Here is a 25139-nt window from a genome sequence, read left to right as displayed (position 1 = left end):
CATGTTTGTCCAAAAATGTGTCCATTTGTTTAGAGTCTGATATATGTTTTATTCATGTGCTTACCCCTGAAAAATTGTGAGTGAAGTTCTTGTTACTTAAGGCACTTTCTTGAAAGGAATTGCACATGCCTTTTTCAATTGTGTCTAGATTTTAGGGGTTGTGGGAAAGAGCCTGTAATTATGGCAGGGAGAGAGCTAGGAATGGTATCCAATTGCCAGGATAAAGCTCTGCTTCCTGATGGTAGATGGAGATAAGATCTGGTAGTCAGTTTGAGACTTTCTTTGGGGATCAAGGTCAGGGATGTACAACATTGATTATCATTAGTGAAAGGATTGTATGGTGATGGTAGCTGCTGGCTGAGTGATTTACATGCCTTTGTATTCAGTAATATAGACTTAGTAGGTGGAAGAAAGTGATAGTGGGGTTGTTAGTTTGGGGATTTAATTGTTCTTGGGTTGGATTACAAATGTTGTCAGGAGTTGGGGGACAACAATTGAAGCTACATGTTTGAGCTGGGAGTTTGATCAGGGATGGTAGGGGGTCAGAAGGAGAGGTAGTTTAATGCCTATGTTGAAGGAGACCAAAACATTGTGCAACTCAAATGAAATATAGAATTTTCAATTATCCCTTATTTCTAATTAAAATTAAATCTCACAGGGCATAAAAACTTTGCAAGCAGGATAGACAAAGAAAAATTGGTTGATGGTGTGTACTGGGATTTTCAGAAGGCCACACTTTACAAGTTAAGAGCTCATGTTACTACAGAAAAACTGCTAACGTGGATAGAGCATTACAAACAAGAGAAAATCTGCAGATGCTGGAAATTCAAACAATACACACAAAATGCTGGAGGAACTCAGCAGGTCAGGCAGCATCTATGGAAAAGAGTAAACAGTCAACAGTCTGGGCCAAGACCCATCAACAGGACTGGTGAAAAAAGATGAGAAGTCAGAATAATAAGGTGGGGAGGAGGGGAGGAAGAAATACAAGGTGGTAGGTGATGGGTGAAACTGGGAGGGGGGAATGGTGAAGTAGTGAGCTGGGAAGTCAATTGGTGAAAGAGATAAAGGGCTGGAGAAGGGGGAATCTGATAGGAGAGGACAGAAGGCCATGGAAGAAAGGGAAGGGGTAGGATACCAGAGGTATTAAATTGAGCATTGGATGATTGGCAGGAGGCAAAGAGTGGGAATAAAGGGAGTCTTTTCTCATTGGCTGCTGGTGAATAGTGCTGCTCCACAGGTGTCTGTGCTGGGGCAGCTTCTTCTTACGTTATATGTCAGTGATTTGGATGATGGAATCGATGGCTCTGTGGCCATGTTTGCGGATGATACGAAGATAGGTAGAGGGGCAGGTGGTTTTGAGGAAATAGAGAGGCTACAAAAGGACTTAGACAGATTAGAAGAATGGGCAAAGAATAGGCAGATGGAATACAGTGTGAGGAAGTGTATGGTCATGCACTTTGGAAGAAGAAATAAAAGCATAGACTATTTTCTAAATGAAGAGACAATTTTTAAAAAATCTGAGGGGCAAAAGGACTTGGGAGTCCTCGAGCAGGATTTTCTAAATGTTAATTGTCAGGTTGAGTCAGAAGGCAAATACAATATTAGCATTCATTTCAAGAGGACTGGAATATAAAAGCAAGGTTGTATTCTTGAGGCTTTATAAAGCATTTGTGAGACCTCACTTGAAGTATTGTGAGGAGTTTTGGGCCCCGGATCTTAGAAAGGATGTACTGACATTGGAGAGGGTTCACAGGAGATTCACAGAAATGATTCTGGGATTGAAGGATTTGTCACATGAGGAGTGTTTGATGACTGTGGGCCTGTATTCACTTGAATTCAGAAGAATGAGGGGTGACCTTATTGAAACCTATTGAATGTTGAAAGGCCATGATAGAGTGGATGTGGAGAGAATTTTCCTATGGTGTGGAAGTTGAAGACCAGAGGACACAGCCTCAGAATAAAGGGGTGTCCTTTTAGAATGGAGATGAGTAGGAATTTCTTTAAACCGAAAGTGGCAAATCTGTGGAATTCATTGCCACAGGTGATTGTGGAGGCCAAGCCTTTGGGTATATTTAAGGCAGCTGTTGATAGATTCTTGGGGCTGAGAGGGAAAATGGATCAGCTATTATGAAATGGAGGAACAGACTCGATGGGCCAAATGGCTTAATTCTGCTTCTGTATTGTATGCTTTTAAGGTACCAGGTTGATGTTCTTGGAAAACTCTTCACATAATTAATTTTGAAAATGACATTGGGCAGGAATTGCTAAAGTTCAGGGTTCAGACAAAAATCAGAGTTGTCGGATAAAGCACACTTTTTTTGTTCAAAGGGCCAGAGTGGTAACTAAAATGATTGGCAAGAGTAGGGAAAGTAGACCTGTGTAATGAACTTGACAATATCCATTTGAATGTCCACAGAAGTTTTCGGCACATGGTATTCAAGGTAAGCTGGCTAATTGGATTCAAAAATGCCTTGCTGATAGAAGGAAAACGGTGATGTTGGAAGGATGCTTCTCTGATTGGAAATCTGTGACTAGTGTGTGCTGCAGGAATTGGTTCTGGGACTCTTTTTTTATTTGTGATGTACTTGCCAAGTCAAATAGATATAAGAAATACAATAAGTGGGAGGGCACCAAGGATTGTTGATGAACAGAAGGACTTTGAGGTTAGAGTCCATCATTGCCTGAAAATGGCACCACAGGTAGACAGGTGGTGAAGATGGCAGAAGGGATAATAGCCATCATATATTAGAGTACTGAATGTATATTATGTTGCTACCTTACAAAAGGCTAGTTACACCACACTTGGAATATTGTGTACAGTCCTGCACATAGAAAGAGTGCAGTAGAGATTCACCAGCATGGTAGAACTTAGTTGTGGAGAGATGTTGGAAAGCTACTTTCTCTGTATCTTTTATAGGCCTCAACTTAAAAGAAGCATGGACAGGGCAGATGGTCAGAATCTGTTTCCCATGGTAGTGGTACCTTTGCAACACTATAAACAAACCTAGAGAAAAATACACATGTGTACATCTGAAGGTTTGTAGTTTTAAACAACAGTGGCCTCATGTGATGAAACCTCAAGGAATATCTTGAAACAAAACTGTCAGCCTTAGCTACCAGACCAAAACAAATGTTAATTTCTTTATTGAAAGGAAAAAAAATCTGCAAATGCTGAAAATCAGAAAACAACAAATATTGAAAATAATTATCAGCACAGACAGCATTGGTGAAGAGAGTTATTTTGATCAGTTACAGTACCTTCAGCGGAATAGGAAATGGTTAGTGTCCTAACCTGCAATGCAGCAGAGAAGAAGAGATTTATTATGAATGAGTAGATCTGCCATGCTCGTTTGCCTTAATTACTAAATCATAGAATCATACTGCACAGAAACTGGCACATAAGGGGTACTTTGTTCATGGCATCTGTGATGCCTATTTATGCTTATCTCATTTAAATTGATAAATTGGTTTATTAATGTGATATATCAAGATACAGTGAAAAACTATGTTTTTCACCCCATCCATCCAGGTCATTTCATATCAGTGCACAATAACAGAATGAGGATTAAAGTGTTACAGTTACAGGGAAAGTGCTGTGCAGGCAGACAATAAGGTGCAAGGTCATAATGAGGTAAATTGTGAGGTCAAGAGTACGTCTATTCGGGGACTCTTCAATAATCTTCTAACAGCAGGGTCGAAGATATCCTTGAGATTGGTGGTTCATGCTTTGAGGTTTTTGCTTCTTGGCATTAATGTTAGTTTATTATTGTCACTTGTACCAGTACTCAATGCAAAGGTTGTCTTGCCTACTATTCATACAGATCAAATCATTACACAGGGCACTGGGTAGAATAACACAAAACAATAACATTGCAGAGTAAAATGGAAAAGCCACCGAAAGAGTGCAGTGCAGGTAAACAATAAATTGCAAGATCATTATGAAGTAGGTTGTGAGATCAAATTCCATCTTATCACACATGACGTGCTTTCAAGAGTCTGATAACAGTGGGCTAAATGCTTTCCTTGAGCCTCATGGCATGGACTTTTAGGCTTTTGTATCTTCTGACCGATGAAGGAGGAGAAGAGAGAATGTTTATGGTAGTGGGGTCTCTGATTATGTTGGCTGCTTTACTGAGGCAGAGGGTCCATAGAGGGGAGGTTAGTTGCTGTGATATGACAAGCTGTGTCTATGACCCTCTGCAGTTTCTTGTGATCACGTGCAGAGCAGTTGCCATACCAATCTGTCATGCATCCAGACAATACTTTCTATGATGCATTGATTAAAATTATTAAAGGTTAACAGGGATATGCCAAATTTCAAAAACGCAAACAACAGGAATTCTGCAGATACTGGAAATTCAAGCAACACACATCAAAGTTGCTGGTGAACGCAGCAGGCCAGGCAGCATCTCTAGGAAGAGGTACAGTCGACGTTTCAGGCCGAGACCCTTCGTCAGGACTAGCTTCGTTCACCAGCAACTATGCCAAGTTTCTTTAGCTTCCTGAGGAAGTAAGTGTGTTAGTGATCTTTTTTGTCTGCATTTGGCTTTGTATCTTCAAATGGTTGTCCTATCTAAGCTCCTGTCCAAATGGCTGTTAAATGTTGCAATTTTATTTGCCTCTACTATATCTCCTGACAGTTTCATTCCAGGTAACTACCAACTTCAAAAGCTTACCTCTCAGATATTCCTTTTTGCCTTTTGACTCAGAGGGAAGCCCGAAGGTCGTGATGTTCTTACAACACACTCAGTGGATTGGTTTGACATCAATCCTGAAATGTGGTGCCTGAAATTGAGCAATAGTCCATCTGATATGGAACATCAAGGTTTATCATAACTTCCTTGCTTTTCTATTCCAAGATTTAATAAAAAGCCTTTTTAAAATTTGGTTCTTCTGTTTGAACTTTTGTCTTCTGTTTGCACTTATTTCACAAGATCCGCTGCTGCTGTAATTTTATAATTGTACCTTCTACTTCTCTCCCCTAACTCTTCACTGTAAAACACATCGCTTCACAATTCTCTGCTTCAGACTGCATCTGGCCTTTCCATCAGCCTTTCTAAGTACTCTTGAAATCTGTTAATATTCATCTCATTATTTACCATAACTAAATTTCCTCTGGTTGTAGACCTTGAAATTAAGTCCCATATATCCAAGTCCCAGATCATTAATATATGTCAAAAAGACCAGTAGTTTAGTTACTGATCCTATTTTTGAGTGCTATTAGCTGATGGCCATCAGCTGCTAATCATTTGAAGCAGACTCAAACCAGTCTGTGAAATGCAGCTTTGGTTTTGATGTCCAGGAATAAGAGGTTTGCAGTAAAGAGATGCTGTCCTTTCATCACTGACTGAGACTGAAATTAAACACATATTAACAGTATGCAGGACCTCTCTTTGCCAGCTGGAAGGGCCCTAGTGAAATGAGTTTGGGCAGCCACAGCTCATTTCCCCATTACCTGACCTACAACAGAAAATTGCCGAAAATTAACTGCAGATTGGCAATCAACCTGAGAGGCCAGAAAGACAGCTGATAGGAAATGGAAAAGCTCATGCCAGTGCACTAAGAATGCCTTTCTGCATCTTGATTTCACGCATGTCGTTAGAATTATATTTTGCCTGTTGCTGAACAGTATCAATTTGGAGCTTGCTTGATATTGATGCCTGGTTTCTCAAAGCAGAGGTTCTGTTCTAAGTGCTGATATTGTAGATTTAATGGGCCATGGGACATAGAACAGTAAAGCACAGGAACTGACCCTTCAGCCTGCCATGTTTATGCTGAGCATGGTGCCAAACTAAACTAAATCTCTTCTGCCTTCCATTCCCTTGTATATTAATGTGTCTAAATGAAAGCTCTTAAATACCATTATGTATTTAATTCCAAGTCTGTTCCAAGGACGCATTCCTCTCTGGGTAAGAAAAAAAACATGCCTTGTGTTTCCCCTTCTCACCTTAATGCATGTTTTCTCGTGTTTAATATTTCTAATCTGGTGAATGACTCTGTCAGCATTATCTATGCTTCTTATAATTTTATAAATTTATATCGGGTCTCCCCTCAGCCTCCGAAGCTCCAAACAAAACAATGTTTTTATCCAAGCTCTCCTTATATTTCATATCCCTTAATTCAGGCAGCATCCTGATAAACCTCCTCTGAACCCTTTCCAAAGCCTTTACATCCTTCCTGTAATGGGGCAATCAGAATAGTACACAATACTCCCAAGTGTGAGCAAACCAAGGTTTTATAAACTGCTATATGACTTCCTTACTCTTATACTCAATGCCTTGTCCAATCAAGACAAGTATGCCATATTCCTTCCTTACCACTATCTATTTGTGTGGCCACTTTCAGGAACTATGGACCTGGACTCCAAAATTGTTCTGTACATTAGTGCTGTTAAGGGTGCTGCCATTAAGTTTTATATATATAAACTTAATATTTAGAACCTAGAACAATGCAGCCATCGGCTGGTGGTGGTCTGTCAAACTAATTGCATTACTGATGTTGAGTTACACTAATCCCTTGTATATCAGCCAAAGAAAAGATTAAACTAAGAAATTAAGCCAATTATTGGCTATTTTCCATGTATTTTTTTCTCGAGGAAAAACTGATGTGGTGCACTCATCAATAAGTAAAGTAAAACAAATTGCAAGAAGAACTCAGTGGGTCAAGCAGCATCCGCTGAAGGAAATGGGCAGTTGTATTTCGAGTTGAGTGTCTTCATCTGGACTGGAGGATATCTTGAAAGTGGGCATACTTTGACAGCTTTGGCAGTTGAGTACTAAAATGGAGAGACCTGCTGAAATTTGCAGTCAATAAACTGTTGGAGGATCTCAGTAAGTCAGGCAACATCTGTCAGGGAAAAGAGCAGTCTGCATTTTGGCTGAAGACAAGTCCAGTTGAAGGATCTCGACTTGAAATGTCAAATGCGTTACCACACCCTCCCCCAACCAAACAGATGCTGCCTGACCATCTGAGTTTCTCTAGCAATTTCCTTTTGCCTCCAGATTCCAGCATCTACAGTCTCTAGCATCTTCTCTTATTCCAGTTTTCAACTATCGTCCTTGGGATGTGGATGTCACTGACAAAGTCAGCACTTTTCCACTGCCTGGGACATCTAGGAAAATGGAAGTGGACTACTATCTCGAACTACTACAGATTGTTTGGGAAAGGTGCTACCTAGTGCCTTATGTGAAGTGCTTCATTGTCTATGAGTAAAGAAGGAGCAAAGATATACAGTAGATAGATATAGGAGATTGTGCAGATCCTGGAAATTTTGAGCAACACATACAAATTGCTGGAGGAGCTCAGCAGGTCAGGCAGGGTCCATGGAGAGAAATTAACAGTCATTGTTTTGGGCTGACACCCTTTATCAGAACTGGAAAGAAAGGGGGCAGAAGCCAGAATAAAAAAAAAGTAGTGGGAAGGAGAAGAGCACAAGATGGTAGGAAGTAGATGCGTCCAGGTGAGAGGGCAAAAGTAGATAGGTGGGAGAGGGAGAATCAAAGGGAATGAGGTGAGAAGTTAGGAGATGATAGGTGGAAGAGGCAGAGAGCTGAAGAAGAAAGAATCTGACAGCCGAGGACAGTAGACCAAGACATAAAGGGTATTGGTGTGGGGAATCAGAGGTAGGTAATGGACAGGTCATGACAGCAAGGGAGGGGAAGAAAAGAAGTGAAAGGACTATCAGGAAGAGGGAAAACAAAAGGTGGTGGTGGGGATGGAGAGGTGTGGGGGAAAAAGGGGAGTGGTTACTAGAAGTTAGAGAAATGATGTTCATGTCAGATAGAATATGAAGTGTTTCTCCTCCAACCTTGGTCAGACCTCATAGTTGCAGTAAAGGAGGCCGTGGACAGACTTCACCTGGACTCACCTATTTCCTAGCAGCTTGTGTTTCTCCCCCTTACCCCACCATTTTATTTTGGCTTCTGCCCCTTGCTTCTCAGTCTTGACAAAGGGCCCCAGCCCAAAACATTGATGGTTTATTTCCCTCTGTAAATACTGCCTGACTTGCTGATTTCCTCTCACATTTTGTCTGTGTTGCACAGAGATATTCATGTAAGTCAAAAGGATGTTTGGCTCAGCTCTTGTTCTTGTACCATGAAAAATATACATATGTTTTGTAAAGCCCTCCAAGAGGTCCACAACCTTGTCGTGGTTTAGAGGATTGCATGCCTCAGTTATCTGGAGAGGTATGTTGACTGGAGTCAGGGCTTTATGCTTTGGCTCTTGGTAGGGTCACCTATGCCAAAAAGGTCAAAGAATGGAGGTCAGACAAAGAGTGGTCCACTGGGGCTCCATGTTAGGGGGTTCAGCTCAGGGCTAACAACCCTGACTGGTAAAACAAATTGTAAGGAAACAGCAATGAAGAATCCTTCTACATCTGAGTGCGACGGTATTGCGGAGTCTCCACCCAGGACTTGCATGACAACAGTAGTGAAAACTGAGAGGAAGCTACACACACAATGAAGGAAGCCCTGAACACGGCCAGAGATGGAAAACCTTTATTACTGCCCTAAGAGCCAGCAGCATAATGTGCAGTAAATAAGTTTTGCAAAGCATTAAGTAAGGAAAAACCGTGAAGACAAGTTGTAATGCATTCTCTGGATTGTACTTGCTCTAAACTATGCTGTACTTGTGCTGGGAGAAGTACACACTTAAATTGTTGCATGGGTTGCTGATCAGATGGACTGCTTTGGCCAAGATATTGTGGATGTTCCTTGCATTATTGTACAGCTGGCCAAGGATGGTGTTTGATTTATTCTTGTCTTGTCTGGCAGAGAGAATCATTTCTGTATATTTTTGGCAAAGCTTCAACTATTAGAAACATGGAAACATAGAAAACCTACAGCACAGTACCGGCCCTTCAGCCCACAAAGTTGTGCTGAACATGTCCTTACCTTAGAAATTACTAGGCTTACCTATGGCCCTCTATTTTACTAAGCTCCGTGTAGCTATCTAAATGTCTTTTAAAAGACCCTATCGTATCCACCTCCACCACCGTTGCTGGCAACCCATTCCACGCACTCACCACTCTCTGAGTAAAAAACTTACCCCTCACATTTCCACTGTACCTACTCCCCAGCACCTTAAACCTGTGTTCTCTTGTGGCAACCATTTCAGCCCTGGGAAAAAGCCTCTGACTATCCACACGAAGAATTATTGCCCTTCTTGAGTTTCCTTTGGGAAAGTAGTGCTGAGCTGCTTCCTTGAACCACTGCAGTTGTTATCATGATGTTAGTCTTGCAATGAAGGATGAAGTGCTAGTCAAGTGGGCAGTTTTGTGTTGGGTCAATCAGCGGTAATTTTGAATACATTATACTCAGCTCTTTCGTATAGTAGGGAAAGCCATGGAACTAATGTATTTCTGCTTATTGAAGGCTACATTCATCTGCTGATAGCTGAAAATATAATGTTTTCAGTCAGAATATACTACAAGCCTTACACCATCCTTTCATAGATTCAGTATTATTTAATTTTAGACATGTCATGATAACTGTGACGTAGCATTGTTTGTAAATTATCTTTTTTCTTTGGCAGAAAGGTCAAAAGCTAGGGGTCAAAAATTTATAGATTTTTTTTGGAAGGATTAGAGTGGAGGTGAGAAAGTTTCCCCACCCAGAGAATGGTAGAGAGTCTGGAAATTACAGCCTGAAAGACAGGATCCCTCATCACACTTAAAAAATACTTTGGTATGTACTTGAAGAGTTGTGACCTGCAGCACTCTGGGTTAACTGCTAGATGGTGGGATTAGGCTGGAAATTTTCCTCAACAAACATAGTGTGAGCAGGAGTAGGCCACCTGGCTTCTTAAGCCTGCCTGCTATTCACAATAATCAAGGCTTCTGCTACTCTTCTGACCTAGTTTTCTATATGCCTTGGTTGCCCAGGATTTTTAAAATGTATCTACTTCTGATTTAAATACCTCTGGTGATTCAGAGTATCACAATAACCTGGGGTAGAAAATTCCAGAGATTCACATTTCTGAGTGGTGGAACAGACTTGAGGACCAGCTGACCGACTGCTGTTCCTATCTTTGCATGCTTTTCCCACCCACATTCGAGAGTCTCCCACTCACAAAAGCTTGCAGAGAGATTTAGGCCAGTTAGAAGAGTGGGCTAAAAGATGGCAGATGGAGTTTAATGCTGATAAGTGTGAGGTGCTACATTTTGGTATGACTTATCAAAATAGGATATACATGGTAAATGGTAGGGCATTGAAGAATGCAGTAGAACAGAGGGATCTAGGAATAATGGTGCATAGTTCCCTGAAGGTGGAATCTCATCTGGATAGGGTGGTGAAGAAAGCTTTTGGTATGCTGGCCTTTATAAATCACAGCATTGAGTATAGGAGTTGGGATGTAATGTTAAAATTGTACAAGGCATTGGTAAGGCCAAATTTGGAGTATTTTGTACAGTTCTGGTCACTGAATTATAGGAAAGATGTCAACAAAATAGAGGGAGTACAGAGAAGATTTACTAGAATGTTACCTGGATTTCAGCACCTGAGTTACAGAGAAAGGTTGAACAAGTTAGGTCTTTATTCTTTGGAGCGCAGAAGGTTGAGGGGAGACTTGATAGAGGTATTTAAAATTATTAGGGGGATAGATAGAGCTGACGTGGATAGGCTTTTTCCATTGAGAGTAGGGGAGATTGAAACAAGGGGACATGTCGAGAGTTAGGAGGCAGAAGTTTAGGGGTAACACGAGGGGAAGCTTCTTTACTCAGAGAGTGGTGGCTGTGTGGAACGAGCTTCCAGTAGCAGTGGTAGAGGCAGGTTTGATTTTGTCATTTAAAAAAAAATTGGATAGGTATATGGACAGGAAAGGAATGGAGGGTTATGGGCTGAGTGCAGGTCGGTGGGACTAGGTGAGAGTAAGCGTTTGGCATGGACTAGAAGGACCGAGATGGCCTGTTTCCATGCTGTAATTGTTATATGGTTATCTCAGGATATACTGTGCCATGTCCCCTTATACTCAAGTCATTTAATGAGGTCTCTCATCATTTGTCTCAACTCCAAAGAATACAGATCTAACTTCTTGTTATACCCTCTCCTGCCATAAATTAGTCCAATGAATCTCATTTGAGTCTCAGATTCTATTATATCCATTCTTAAATAAGGGGACCAAAACTATATTCAGTTCTCTGGATAGGGCCTCACCAGGACACTACAAAATTGTAACAATACTTGTGGTTCATTGTGATTCTTTTTGTGACTGATGCAGAACAAAAGCAAGATTTCTCTGTACTTCACACATTTGTCATTGATTGGAATAAAGATCTTTCTTTGCGTTCCTGACTCTGAGATATTTTTAATATCTGAAGTATGGGTACAATTCAACTCTTTCCAGAATGATTGCTTGTGAGTAGAAGGAAATCTGGAAGAGATAATAAGATACACTCAATGTCCACTTTAATGGGTATCTCCTGTACCCAATAAAGTGGCCACTGAGTGTATGTTTGTGGTCTTCTGCTGCTATAGCCCATGCACTTCAAGTTTTGATGTGTTGTGCATTCAGAGATGCTCTTCTCAGTGTGCCATTGTTGTAACGCATGGCTATTTGAGCTATTGTCACCTTCCTGTCAACTTGCACTAGTCTGCCTATTCTTCTCCGACCTCTCTCATTAGCAAGGCACTTTCACCCATATGACTGCAGCTCACTGGATCTGTTTTGTTTTTTGCACTATTCTCTGTAAACTCTAGAGACTGTTTTACATGAAAATCCCAGATCAGAAATTTCTGAGATACTGAGGCACCAACAATCATTCCACAGACAGTCACTGAGATCACATTTCCTCTCCATTCTGATATTTCTTCTGAAAAACAAATGAATCTCTTAACCATGTCTGCATGTTTTCCTGCATTGAACTGCTGCCCCGTGATTGGCTGATAAGTGAGCAGGTGTACAAATGTACCAAATAAAGTTGCCACTGAGTGTATACCATTATGTAGTAAATAAAGGGAATTGATGCTGCACTGTTATATATGATTGACACTAACAACAAAATGGGTTGGTTTTTGGTTGCAGTTAAGACTGAGATCAATAAAAAATTGAGTATGCACAGTAGCAGTCTTATGGAAGAATTAAAATCCAGTTTTAAAAAAGTAAATGTAATGGCAACAAGAGGTTTAAAGTTTGGGATGAATGTGTAGTTTTGGGAGAATACGCAAAACATTGGCAGGTAGTGATTAATTCAGTATCAAAGGTATCAAGAGACGTCAAGAAACGAGAGTGTAGACCATAAGACCATAAGATATAGGAGTAGAATTAGTCCATTTGGCCCATCCAGTATGCTCCACCATTTCATCGTGGCTGATCTAATTTTCCCCTCAGCCCCAGTCTCCTGCCTTCTCTTCATATCCCTTCATGCCCTGACCAATCAAGAATTTATCAGCCTCTGCCTTAAATGTATATAAAGACTTAGCCTCCATGGCTGCCGGCGGCAAAGAATTCCACAGATTCACTACTCTCTGGCTAAAGAAATGCCTTGTCATTTCCGTTCTAAAAGAACATCCCTCCATTCTGAGGCTGTGTCCTCTGACCCTAGACTTTCCCACCATAGGAAACAGCCTCTCCACATCCACTCTGTCAAGTCTTTCACCATTCGACAGGTTTTAATGAGGTCACCTGTCTTTCTTCTGAATGCAGGCCCGAGCCATCAAACACTCTTCATATGACAAACCGTTCAATCCTGGAATTATTTTTGTGAATCTCCTTTGAGTGCTCTCCAGTTTCAGCAATGCTTTCTAAGATCAGGGGCCCAAAACTGTTCACCATACTCTGAGTGAGGCCTCACCACTGCTTGATAAAGTCTCAACATTAGATCCTTGCTTTTATATTCTAGTCCTCTTGAAATGAACGCTAACATTCCATTTGCCTTCCTAATCACAGACTTAACCTGCAAATAAATCTTTAGGGATTCCTGCACAAGGACTCTCATATCTCAGATTTATGCCTCAGATTTTTGTATTTTCTCTCCATTTAGAAAATAGTCAACACTTTAATTTTCTTCTACCGTGACGATACACTTCCTGACACTGTTTTCCATCTGCCATTTCTTTGGCCATTTTCCTAATCTGTCTTAAGTCCTTTTGTAGCCTCTCTACATCCTCAAAACTACCTGCCCCTTCACCTATCATTATATCATCTGCAAAAATTCCATCATCCAAATCATTGACCAAAAGAATCGGTCCCAACACAGACTCCTGTGGAATACCACTAGTCATTGGCAACCAGCCAGTAAAGGCTCCTTTTATTCCCAATCTTTGCCTCTTAACAATCAGCCACTGCTTTATCCATGCTAGGATCTTTCCCGTAATACTATGGGCTTGTAGCTTGTTAAGGAGCCTCATGTGTGGCAACTTGTCAAAAGCCTTCTCAAAATCCAAGTACCCAACATCATGTACCTCCTAGTACCCTGAAACCACATTCTTAACAATTGACTCCAACATCTTCCCAACCACAGTGGTCTGACTAACTGGTATATATTTTCCTTTCTTCTGCCTTTCTCCCTTCTTCAAGAGAGGAATGACATTTGCAATGTTACAGTCTTCCAGAACCTAGTGACTTTTGAAAGATCATTATGAATGCATCCACAATCTCTTCAGCCATCTCTTTCAGAACTCCGGAGTGTACACCACCTTGTTCAGGTGACTTATCTACCTTCAATTCTTTCAGTTACTCAAGAACTTTCTCTCTAGGAATGATAACTTCACACATTTCAAGCCCACTGATACCTGGAACTTCCATCCATACTGTTAGTGTTTTCCACAGATGCAAAATACTTATTCATCCACCATTTCATTGTCCCCCATTACTACTTCTCCGGCATCATTTTCCAATGGTCCAATATCCACTCTTGCCTCTCTTTTACACTATATGTATCTGAAGAAACTTTTGGTATCCTTTTTAACATTACTGGCTAGCTCACTTTCGTATTCCATCTTTACCTTCTTAATGACATTTTTAGTTGCCCTGTATTAGTTTTTAAAATTTTGCCAATTCTCTAACCTCCCACTAATTTTTGCTCTATTTTATGCCCAATCTTTGGTTTTTATGTTGGCTTTGAGTTCTCTTGTTGGCCATGGTTGTATCATCTTTGTTTTAGAATACTTCGTCCACTTTAGGATGTATATATCCTGTGCTGAATGGCTTCCAGAAATTCTAGCTTTTGCTGTTCTGCCATCATCCTTGCCAGTGTTCGTTTCAAATCAATTCCAGCTAACTCCTTTCTCATGCCTTTGTAATTCCCTTTACTCCACTGTAATAAAGACACAACTGACTTTAGCTTTTCCTTCTCAAATTTCAGGGTGAATTTGATCATACTACACTTGCCCCTAAGGCTTCTTTTACCTTAAGGTCGCTAATCAATTCCAGTTCATTGCACTAACACCTAATCCAGAAAAGCTGATACCCTAGTGGGCTCAACCATGAGGTGCAGGCCACATCTTTACTACTGTTTGGGGGTTTGTATATAACTCCCATCAGGGTCTTTTTACCCTTGCAGTTCAGGTCAATCCATAATGATTCAACTCCTTCCAACCTTATGTCACCTCTTTCTAATGATTTGATTTCATTTTTCACCAACAGAGCAATGCCATCCTCTCTGCCTTCCTGCCTGTCCTTTTGATACAATGCGTACCCTTGGACATTAAGTTCCCAGTTACAATCTTTTTTCAGCCGTAATTCAGCGATGCCAAAAACATCATACCTGTCCATCTGCAACCGTGCTGCAAGTTCATCTAGCTTATTCCATATACTGCGGCATTAAATATAACATCTTCAGTCCTCTATTCACCAAATTTGATTTTTTTTTCTGCCTTTTACATTGCAACTCATCTTGTTGACTGCAAATTTGCCGTATCAACAGCCTCTCCTCACTACACATTGCCTCTGTTTGTAAACCATCTACCTCATGTTCAGCACTGTTATCTGCCTTTCCAATGATACTTACTGCATTGAAATGCAGCTCAGCGCACCAGTTGCACCATGCTTAATGTTTTGATTCCTAACTTTGTCTGAGGTCTTACCAACATCAGCCTCCACAACCTTTCTACTAACTGTTCTGCACTTTGGTTACCATCCCCCTGCAACTTGTTTAAGCCCTTTCCTGCAGCATTAATAGATCTTCCCACTAGGAAATTAGTCCCTCGTGGACAACAAGAAAGAAAGAATAGGTGAGAACATGAAAATAAAACATAGAAATGAAGGAGGCCAATATGAACTACAGTCCAATCCGTATATCTCAGAATTTCGATGACTTCTCTGAGAGAATTGGGATCCAGCGGGCCCTCTGAGGGCAGGGACTCGAATCAGCGGCCTCTCCGAGAACCACTCGCTCTCCTCCACACTTACCTCAGTGTTTCAATGTTCTTCAACACTTTAATCAGCAAGAAATGTTGTTGATCATAGCCCCTTGTCTCATCTCTGAGCTTCTCCTTGTGGAAGCTCATACTTGAATTTCTCACTGGAGTTTTCTCGGGGACAGCAGAGCACTAGCTCACTTAATTGAACTACAGACTGTAAATCACAGGCTTTAATAGTTCCAAACGGAAAGTCAAGATAAAAAGAATAAGTAAAATTTGTAGAAAAATTGAAATAATCGACTATATGGAAGATGTCACCTGAGGTATCATTGTTTGCTGGGACCATCTTGACCGGAGTTATAATAAGGAATATTTCACAGAACTGTATATTCTCTTGCTGAAGGGCAGAGACACAATATTACATAAGAACTTAATAAAAAGGTTGTATAAGTAAAAGTATGTGGAGAGGACAAGAATTTTTTCCTTCAGTAATAATTCCAATATTTATGGCAGAGAATTCATTTGAAATATGATTTAGTTACCATCACTGTTTGTAGCTTGATTGAGTAGGAAGTATCTTTGTAATTGCAATGAGACCAGCTTTCCCAGTGCAGCCTAGTGGGCTCAACCATGAGGTGCAGGCCACATCTTTACTACTGTTTGGGGGTTTGTATATAACTCCCATCAGGGTCTTTTTACCCTTGCAGTTCAGGTCAATCCATAATGATTCAACTCCTTCCAACCTTATGTCACCTCTTTCTAATGATTTGATTTCATTTTTTGGTTCTTTACTTGCTAAATTCTGAGTGAATGTGAAACAGACTAGTTTTGGATTACACATTGGGAGTTACTGGCATTAGTGTGTCACTTTTATTTGTTTTTTTTTCCACTTTCAACAATGGTCTGGATGAACTAAGAAGAAACAAAAATGCAAAAAAAATGAATTCAATTTGTAGACATGATGGCAGATTTATTAGGGTATTACACCTGGGCGTATTGGGTTGCTGGGGCATGCAACATCAAGAAAATCAGATAGGTCTGAAAGGGAATCTACGTGATTTTCCATATAAACTTGGAGCCACTCTTTTATCTGAATATTTTTCCTATACTTGGCATGGTATGAGGCCAGGAAGAAATACCTCACTAAAATGATGTAATTTTGTGATCACTAACTTTATGATTGTGGCATTGTTGATGGCTTGCAATTTTCTCCCATTTCAAGATCACTTTTTTCTGTCATAGATGAATGTTGAACTCATGAAATCAGCCTGTAAATCTGCACAGTGAAACTTAGATCCTGCAATGAGTAGCTACTCAATTTTGGGCAATTTGAGGACAGGAAATGTTTCAGATACTCCCTTATTTTACCACTCACTCAATTATATACAGCTATTTCTGGAAGGTGGTGGAAAAATCTCTGTACAATGATAAGCTTGACCTGATTATCCTTTTTTTCAGCCATGGTGGATAATGTTAAGTATTTAGTTATTATTTTCAAATTGCCGTGTCATTTCCTATCCACTCTGAAACCTCCCTGAATCTTTTTTTCACAGTCCATAATGCCACATTGATGATTAGCAAAGTTCTGTAGCATATACTTTGATCCTCTTGTCCAAATGTTTGATGTGGATTGCAAATGACATCCACAGTTTCTCTTTAATCTATTTGTTTATCTGTTCTGCTCATTGCAATCTCAAAATCATCCAAACATGTTTGTCCTTTATGATTTCCCTTTCATAAGTCCTATCTTATTTTCTGTTGGTATTCCTTTCCATTTAACCATTAAATCCTACAGCAGTAATTTTCCTCTTACCTGCAAATTGTTAGGATCCTAGTGAGTAGGTTCATATAATTCTTGGAGTCCAACTAAATTTGAATCAAGCCCCGAAACTTTGGTGAATTCACTTGTACGGTTTGGCAGGCAGAATTACTATTGCATTTTCAGCAGACATCATATTTACAACGTCAAGTAAGATAGAAAGTTAGCTAAAGATTTTTTTTAAACATGAAGAATTAACCAATACCCAGCAAAGATTCTTGAACATTAAAGGGGTTTCCAAAGATAATTGGCAGCCATGAACAAATAAAAAACCAGTTGAGCATATCAGAATTGCTTTGGCACTGGAATGATCAAAATAGCATAGTTAATTGCTTGAATAAGTATCAATAGGGCCATTAAACCAGGTGGACTGTAGTTAATTTTTAACCAATGTGGGAGCAATTTTAAATGTTCCTCATAAAAATTATTTCTGGTAAATTATTTTCTTTCCTTGTATTGTGCCTTTCACAATCTCTGTACTTCAGAAAATGCTTTACTAATTAGGTAAGTACTTTTGAACAGCCATAGTCTAGAGTATGTGATTCCAATTATTTCACTGTAGGCTCTCACATCAGACAATGAAATAAGTGACAAGATAATCTGCCTAGTATTAGTTAAGGACTAAATGCAGGTCAGTACATTTGGAGAAAATCCTTTACTTTTTGAATAGCACCATGGAATCTTATCCCACTTTTGATCAACTATCAGAACTAAAACACAGCAATTCTGAAGCACAACACTCCCCTATTACTATACAGAGCTAGCAGTTAGATTTTATACTATCATCTGTGGTGTCACGAAATCAGAGTGCAGGGTGAGAAAGCTGCTAATATGGCATATGGGATCCTTCATTTTATATGCAATGATATGGAGTATAAAAACAAGGAAGTTATACTGAATATTTCTTTAAATGCTGGTCCAACCCAGCTGGAGTATTGTGGGCACTACATTTTCAAAAGGATGTCAAGGGAAAGGGACTTTGAGAGGGTACAGAAGTAGTTTATTGGAAGGATTAAAGATTTCTGTTCCATGGCAAGACCTTAGAAACTAATGTTATTTTCTTCAGCGCAGAGAAGAGTTAAGTGGAGATTTCATGAATGGTTTTGATAGAGTAAATATTTTCGGTACCAGGAGATTCGGTAACCAGAGGACACAGATTTAAGGTAATTGGCAAAGTAACTATAGGCAACATGAGGAAAAAATAATCATGTGGTGAGCTATTATGATCTGGAATGTGCTGCTTGAAAGGATGGTGGGAGCAGATTCAATGCTGAATTCTGTTTATAGGCCATAAGTTCAAAATTGCATCCATTAAGCATTGCTCTGTTGTATAATCAAAGTTCCACTGCTTACTCCATTGTTATTCCAGTTTGTCTGCCTGTCATGTGGCACCTCATAAACAAAAAAGCAGTTTTGAAAATTCACATGCACAACAAATATAACATTTACATTTTCAGTTAGTTCTGTTATTTCCTCAAAGAAAATGTAAGCCTGGTTTTAGTGGGTGCTAATAAGAATAAAGCATGGTTAAATTACTCAGCTAGCATTTGGAGTTCTGTAATGTTAATCCATCGATATAGACTTGAATCCCACCGTAACAACTGGAAAGTTTAAAAATAAATACTTGTTTAAATTAAGCTAACTCTTTAATGGTGACCATGAAGTTAGATTGTTGTAAATAAAACCATCTGGTTCACTCTTGTCCTGTAAGGCAGGCAATCAGTTGCATTTATCTGTTGTGATTCATATGTGACTTCAGTCAGAGCACTGAGGTTTACCCTTAATTCCTTCCTAATATGAGGAACAATAAGATACGGACAACAAATTTTGGCATTACTAATGTCTTTGTCACCCCATAAATGATTGAAATAATTGAAAAAGGTAGGGATCATGTCTATAACTGCTGCAGGAGAATAGTTAACTTGGATACACAGAATTAATTATTTATCTTTGTATCAAAGCTCAGAACTGTGCCTTGGGCTACAGGTCCAAAGTTTACCGTGACCTAATCGAATGGAGAACTGGGTCAGGGAGCAGAATGACCCACTCCTGTTCTTATGTTACTGTTAGTACGCACTCTTCTTTTGACCTTTAAAGGTACGAACAAGTTCAGGAAGTAGATGACATAGACAGTTATGGGTGGTGAATCGTTAGTCATCTGAATCTGTGGTTTGTTGAGTGCAGCCAAGATCTCTTAGAGCTTGATTGCCTGAGTGATTTGGGTCAGAATTTGCAGGTTTATCTTCCCTCCTATATTTATTTACTTTACTTTGTATTTACTTTATACTTTATTGTCGCCAAACAATTGGTACTAGAACGTACAATCATCACAGCGATATTTGATTCTGCGCTTCACACTCTCTGGATTACAAATATTAAATATTAAAGATATTAAAAATAGTTAAAATTAGCAAATATTAAAAATTTAAATTATAAATCATAAATAGAAAATAGAAAAATGGGAAGTAAAGTAGTGCAAAAAAACCGAGAGGCAGGTCCGGATATTTGGAGGGTATGGCCCAGATCTGGATCAGGATCCGTTCAGCAGTCTTATCACAGTTGGAAAGAAGCTGTTTCCAAATCTGGCCATATGAGTCTTCAAGCTCCTGAACCTTCTGTCGGAGGGAAGAGGGACGAAAAGTGTGTTGGCTGGGTGGGTCGTGTCCTTGATTATCCTGGCAGCACTGCTCCGACAGCGTGCGGTGTAAAGTGAGTCCACGGACGGAAGATTGGTTTGTGTGATGTGCTGCGCCGTGTTCACGATCTTCTGCAGCTTCTTTCGGTCTTGGACTTAAAGCTTTTGACCTATTCCACTTGCGCACCACCGATGTAGATTGGGTCATGCGGTCTGCAACTCTTTCTGAAGTCCACAACCAATTCCTTCGTCTTGCTGATGTTGAGGGATAGATTTGCACCATGCCACCAGGTTCGTAATTTCCTCTCTGTACTCAAACTCATCATTACCCCAGATACAGCCCTATAATTGTTGTGTCATCAGCAAACTTATATATTGAGTTTGATGGAAACTTGGCTACACAATCATGGGTGTACAGTGAGTACAGCATGGGGCTGAGTACACAGCCTTGTGGGGCACTGGTGCTCAGAGTGATTGTAGAGGAGAGCTTGTCCCCTATTTTTACAGCCTGGGTCCTGTCTGTGAGGAAGCTGAAGATCCAGCTTCAGATCTGAGTGCTAAGGCCCAGGTTCCGGAGCTTAGGACTCAGTTTATTTGGAACGATGGTATTAAAGGCAGAGCTGTAGTCAATGAAAAGGAGCCTTACGTATGCGTCTTTATTCTCCAGGTGTTCTAAGGAGGAATGTAGGGCCAGAGAGATGGCATCTGCCATTGACCTGCTGCTCTGGTAGGCGAATTGCAAAGCGTCGAGGTTGACCGGTAGGCTGTGGTTGATGTGTGCCAAAACCAATCTCTCGAAGCACTTCATAGCAATTGATGTCAGAGCCACAGGTCGATAGTCATTCAGGCATGTCACCTTGCTCTTCTTCGGCACTGGGATTATCGTTGCCTTCTTAAAACACGAGGGGATCTTAGACTGAAGCAAGGAGCAGTTGAAGATGTCAGCAAACACTCCAGCTAGCTCGCTTGCACAGGCCCGGAGAACCCGTCCCGGGACGCCATCTGGGCTGGTCGCCTTCCTTGGATTTATCTTCAGGAAGGCTCTTCTAACGTCCTCCTCGGTGACGATGAAACTTGATGCCACCGGGTCCGGTTCGTCCGGAGGGAGCGGGATGCTCTCATATTCACCTCTCTCTTTGCCTCTTTTCATGATGCAGATCTTCTGAGGGGGCAGGGTTCTCTGTTATTTTTCCTTTGGACTGCACCTTTATTGCAGAGTTTATTTACAGTGACGGAGTGAGAAATCATAATTATTGTTATATGGGGAAGTGATGATAAATTTGAATAACAAAATCAAGACAGGAGTGTTATTTTATAAATCCTTGGTAAAGCTGAAAATTGAATTCTTAATTCGTAATGAGTAGCAGGCTAAATCAAAAAGATAAAGGAACATTTTCATCTTGGTCCCACAATGTTGGAGTTCCATGAAGCTTGGCGCCATTTTTTTTCTGCTTAGGTCACTAGAAAGTAAGCTTGAACCTGAGAAGGGTGATTAATTTTTTACTTAAGTTACTGATTGTCAGTTGCATTTTGAGTCTCTGTTCTACAAAAAAGAAATACTTTATTCATTATACCCTATTAAAATTACAATATTGTTGGTCATGCAATATCAGGGCTCTGATGCAAGGGACTAGATTGTCCCGCTGTTGTTTTTTGGGAGACTTTTTGAGTTCTGGGTTACTTGTCTCACTTCTGCCACTCCTTAATCTTGCAGTCTTTTTTCCTTATCTCGGACTAGATCCACTGGTTCTTGCAGTAGACCTGCAGATAACCACAATAGGAGTAAGTATCACTTAGCCTCCTCTTTTTGCCACAATGAGGCCACTGTCAGGGTGGCAGAGCAACATCTCTTATTCCGTCTAGGTAGCTTCCAACCTGATGACATGAATATCGATTTCTCCTTCCGATGATCATTTCCCCTCCTCCTTCCCTCTGCTTCTATTCCCCACTATAGCTTTTTTCTTTTTCTCCTCACCTGCCTATCACCTCCCTCTGGTACCCCTCCTTCATTTCCAGCCCTTTATCTTTCCCACCCACCTGGCTTTGCCTATCACCTTCTAGCTAGTCCCCTACCCCTCCTCCCACCATTTTATTCTGGCTTCTTCCCCCTTCCTTTCCAGTCCTGAAGAAAGGTCTTGGCTTGAAATGTTGATTGTTTATTCTTTTCCATAGATGCTGCCTGACTTGCTGAGTTACTTCAGTATTTTGTGTGTGCTGTTTCTGCAGTTTTATTGGTTTTCCCTTCAATGCATCTGTAATTTCTTTTGAAGGTCATCCTGGACTGTTGGGTTTTACGTCTTAATGCCTAAACTCCAAACTAATTTTGCTTCACACAATGAACTAAATAGAGGGATATATTTGATGTACAAGTTTTGATACTATGTGTATTTCAAGTATTTTTTGTGAAGTTTGTGAATTATGATTTGGTCACCACATTAACATTAACAACATGATACAAATCTACTTAGAGCCAGAGATATATATATAAAACAACAAATTAAAACATGTTTTGAATCCTTACTGTGAATCTACTCACAGCTATCACTATAATTCATTTCTGAGGAAGTCCTTCACGTTCAGAGAAAATGAGACCTTACCTGAAGCCTTTATGCACCCTCTCAGTGAGTGGAAAAAATGCTGTCTCGGGTATTCTCCTTAGTGATCTGGCCAAAACCTATTACTCAATCAACATAGGGGAAGTATTAAATGGGTATTACCATTTTATTTTTTGTCAGAGCTTACTATACTCAGAGTAGCTGCTGCATTTTTTCCATTACAATAATGATCATATAGTTGCAAACACAAGCGACTGCAGATGCTGGAATCTGGAGTAACAAGCAAAGTGCTGGAGGAATTAAGTGGGTCAAGCAGCAGTTGTGGAAGGAAATGGATAGTTGATGTTTTGGATCGAGACCTTTCATCAGATGAAGTTTCAGACCAGAAACATTCCCTGTACATTTCCCTCCACAGATGCTGCCTGGCAAGCTGTGTCCCTGAAGCACTTTGCTTTTTCAGTTGTATTTCATTTCCTGTAAACTGTTTTGGAATGTATTGAAATGAATTTGAAAGGTAAGTCTTTCTTATTGCAGCTTAGAATTTAATTGGTGGGATTTACAAAACCTTCAGTTTACTTGCAGTGGATATTGTAACGCTGCCCATATTTGCTTTCCTAATTGCAACTCTCCTTTGTTTTTGTCCAAGAGTCCAGACCACTCTCTGTACCAATCAAACTAATGCAAAGCTGTGAAGAATGGAGCAGTCCAGAAGAACGAATGAAAGAGTTTATTGGATTAGTCTGGGATGCTGTCAAACGCCTAACAGTTCAGGTGTGTTGTGCCAAACCAAACTTCAGACAGATATGCTGTTTATTGTCTTTAATAAATAATAGAAGTGGTTTCTTTCAGCAAGAATTCTGCTACCTTCATCCTAAATCCTCCATGTGTGAATCATGCATCATTCCTGAGGACCCTGATCTGTATCAGATTCAGGTCCAGCGTTCCCTTGATTTTAAAATTCACAATTTTATATTTAGCTGTTGGCCTTAACCCTCTCAATCTTGTATCAGCCCCATAATACTTGGAAGTTTATATATGTGCCTAGTTATAGCCAGTTGATCAGGTATCATGCTGTACTATTTAACCTTTCACCAGACCAATTTACCCCCTCCATCTCCATTTAGCTGTATCTTGTTGTCAGGCTCCGTGGCTGCCGCAAGAGTTAACTGCAACAACAGGAACTTGGCTCCCAATGGCCAACAAGCAGCAGCCATACGTGAATGCGCTATTAATATTCTTGATCATAAATTCAGGAGTAATTTCTTAAAGCCGAGTTGTTCCAATTGTGTCATTTATTTTGGTAGCTCCTGAATTAGAGCTAGGCACAACAGAATGCCCATTTAGTACACCAGTAATGGATGAAAAGAATAGAGCCTCCAACTGTACTTCTTGTATACTCATGCCTCTGAAGCTAGATTCTGCTCTAACTCCAGCTACAAGTTTGCTAATGATACCACTGTAGTAGGCTATATCTTAAAGGACGATGAGTACAGAAAGGAGATAGAGAGCTTACTTAACATGGTGTCATGATATCAACTTTTCCCTCAATGTTAACAAAACAAAAAAGCTGGTCATTGACATCAGGAAACATCAGTGGTATTGAGGTTGAGAGCTTCAAATTTCCAGGTGTCCTGCCCCAACCATATTGATGTCACGCCCAAGAAAGCTCACCAACTTCTTCAGGAGGCTAAAGAAATTCAGCATATCCCTTTGTCTCCAGCAACTTACTATTTTTTATTGAAGAGTCATAGAAAGCATTCTGTATGGATGCATAAACACGAGGAATTCTGCAGATGCTGGAAATTCAAGCAACACACATCAAATTTGCTGGTGAATGCAGCAGGCCAGGCAGTATCTCTAGGAAGAGGTACAGTCGACGTTTTGGGCCAAGACCCTTCGTCAGGACTAACTGAAGGAAGAGCTAGTAAGAGATTTGAAAGTGGAAGGGGAGGGGGAGATCCAAAGTGATAGGAGAAGACAGGAGGAGGAGGGATGGAGCCAAAAGCTGGACAGGTGATTGGCAAAAGGGATATGAGAGGATCATGGGACAGGAGGCCCAGGGAGAAGGAAAAGGGGGATGGGGGGAAAACCCAGAGGATGGGCGAGGGGTATAGTCAGAGGGACAGAGGGAGAAAAAGGAGAAAGAGAGAAAGAATGTGTGTATATAAATAACGGATGGGGTACGAGGGGGAGGTGGGGTATTAGTGGAAGTTAGAGAAGTCAATGTTCATGCCATCAGGTTGGAGGCTACCCAGACGGAATATAAGGTGTTGTTCCTCCAACCTGAGTGTGGCTTCATCTTTACAGTAGAGGAGGAAGTGGATAGACATATCAGAATGGGAATGGGATGTGGAATTAAAATGTGTGGCCACTGGGAGATCCTGCTTTCTCTGGCGGACAGAGCGTAGGTGTTTTGCAAAACGATCTCCCAGTCTGATCCTCTCATATCCCTTTTGCCAATCACCTGTCCAGCTCTTGGCTCCATCCCTCCCCCTCCTGTCTTCTCCTATCATTTCAGATATCCCCCTCCCCCTCGCACTTTCAAATCTCTTACTAGCTCTTCCTTCAGTTAGTCCTGACGAAGTGTCTCGGCCCGAAACGTCGACTGTACTTCTTCCTAGAGATGCTGCCTGGCCTGTATGGATGCATAATGGCTTTGTATGGCAACTGCTCTGCATGTGAATCTTAAGAAGCTGCAAAGAATTATGGGCACAGCTCAGGTCAAGTCAAGTCAAGTTTATTGTCATTTTGACCATAAGCTGCTGGTACAGTACACAGTAAAAATGAAACAATGTTCCTCCAGGACCCTGGTGCTACATGGAAGAACA

At 40.5% G+C, this 25139-nt stretch overlaps 1 protein-coding gene and 1 long non-coding RNA gene across 6 annotated transcripts in view; one reads left to right on the top strand and one right to left on the bottom strand.

Annotated features, from left to right (window-relative positions):
• Positions 1-17315, bottom strand: part of LOC134342623 (uncharacterized) — a 43979-nt gene extending 26664 nt beyond the window's left edge. Inside the window, exons 1-2 of one of the 2 annotated variants that reach the window (XR_010017061.1) lie at positions 17116-17315; positions 4680-4788 (exon numbers count right to left, since the gene is read on the bottom strand). This is a non-coding gene — a long non-coding RNA (uncharacterized LOC134342623). The remainder of the gene's footprint in view (positions 1-4679; positions 4789-17115) is intronic. The other variant, XR_010017060.1, reaches the window with a different exon arrangement.
• LOC134352539 (intermembrane lipid transfer protein VPS13B-like) overlaps positions 1-25139 on the top strand; it is a 1085891-nt gene that overhangs the window by 578387 nt on the left and 482365 nt on the right. For all 4 annotated transcript variants that reach the window (XM_063059809.1, XM_063059800.1, XM_063059806.1 and 1 more), the window contains exon 22: positions 22958-23082. In XM_063059809.1, the coding sequence (XP_062915879.1) occupies positions 22958-23082 (125 nt within the window). The remainder of the gene's footprint in view (positions 1-22957; positions 23083-25139) is intronic.

Source organism: Mobula hypostoma, chromosome 1, assembly GCF_963921235.1.
Source record: "Mobula hypostoma chromosome 1, sMobHyp1.1, whole genome shotgun sequence".
Lineage (NCBI taxonomy): Eukaryota > Metazoa > Chordata > Chondrichthyes > Myliobatiformes > Myliobatidae > Mobula > Mobula hypostoma.
The sequence above is the reverse complement of the archived record's forward strand: the minus strand, read 5'-3'. Positions and strand labels throughout refer to the sequence as shown.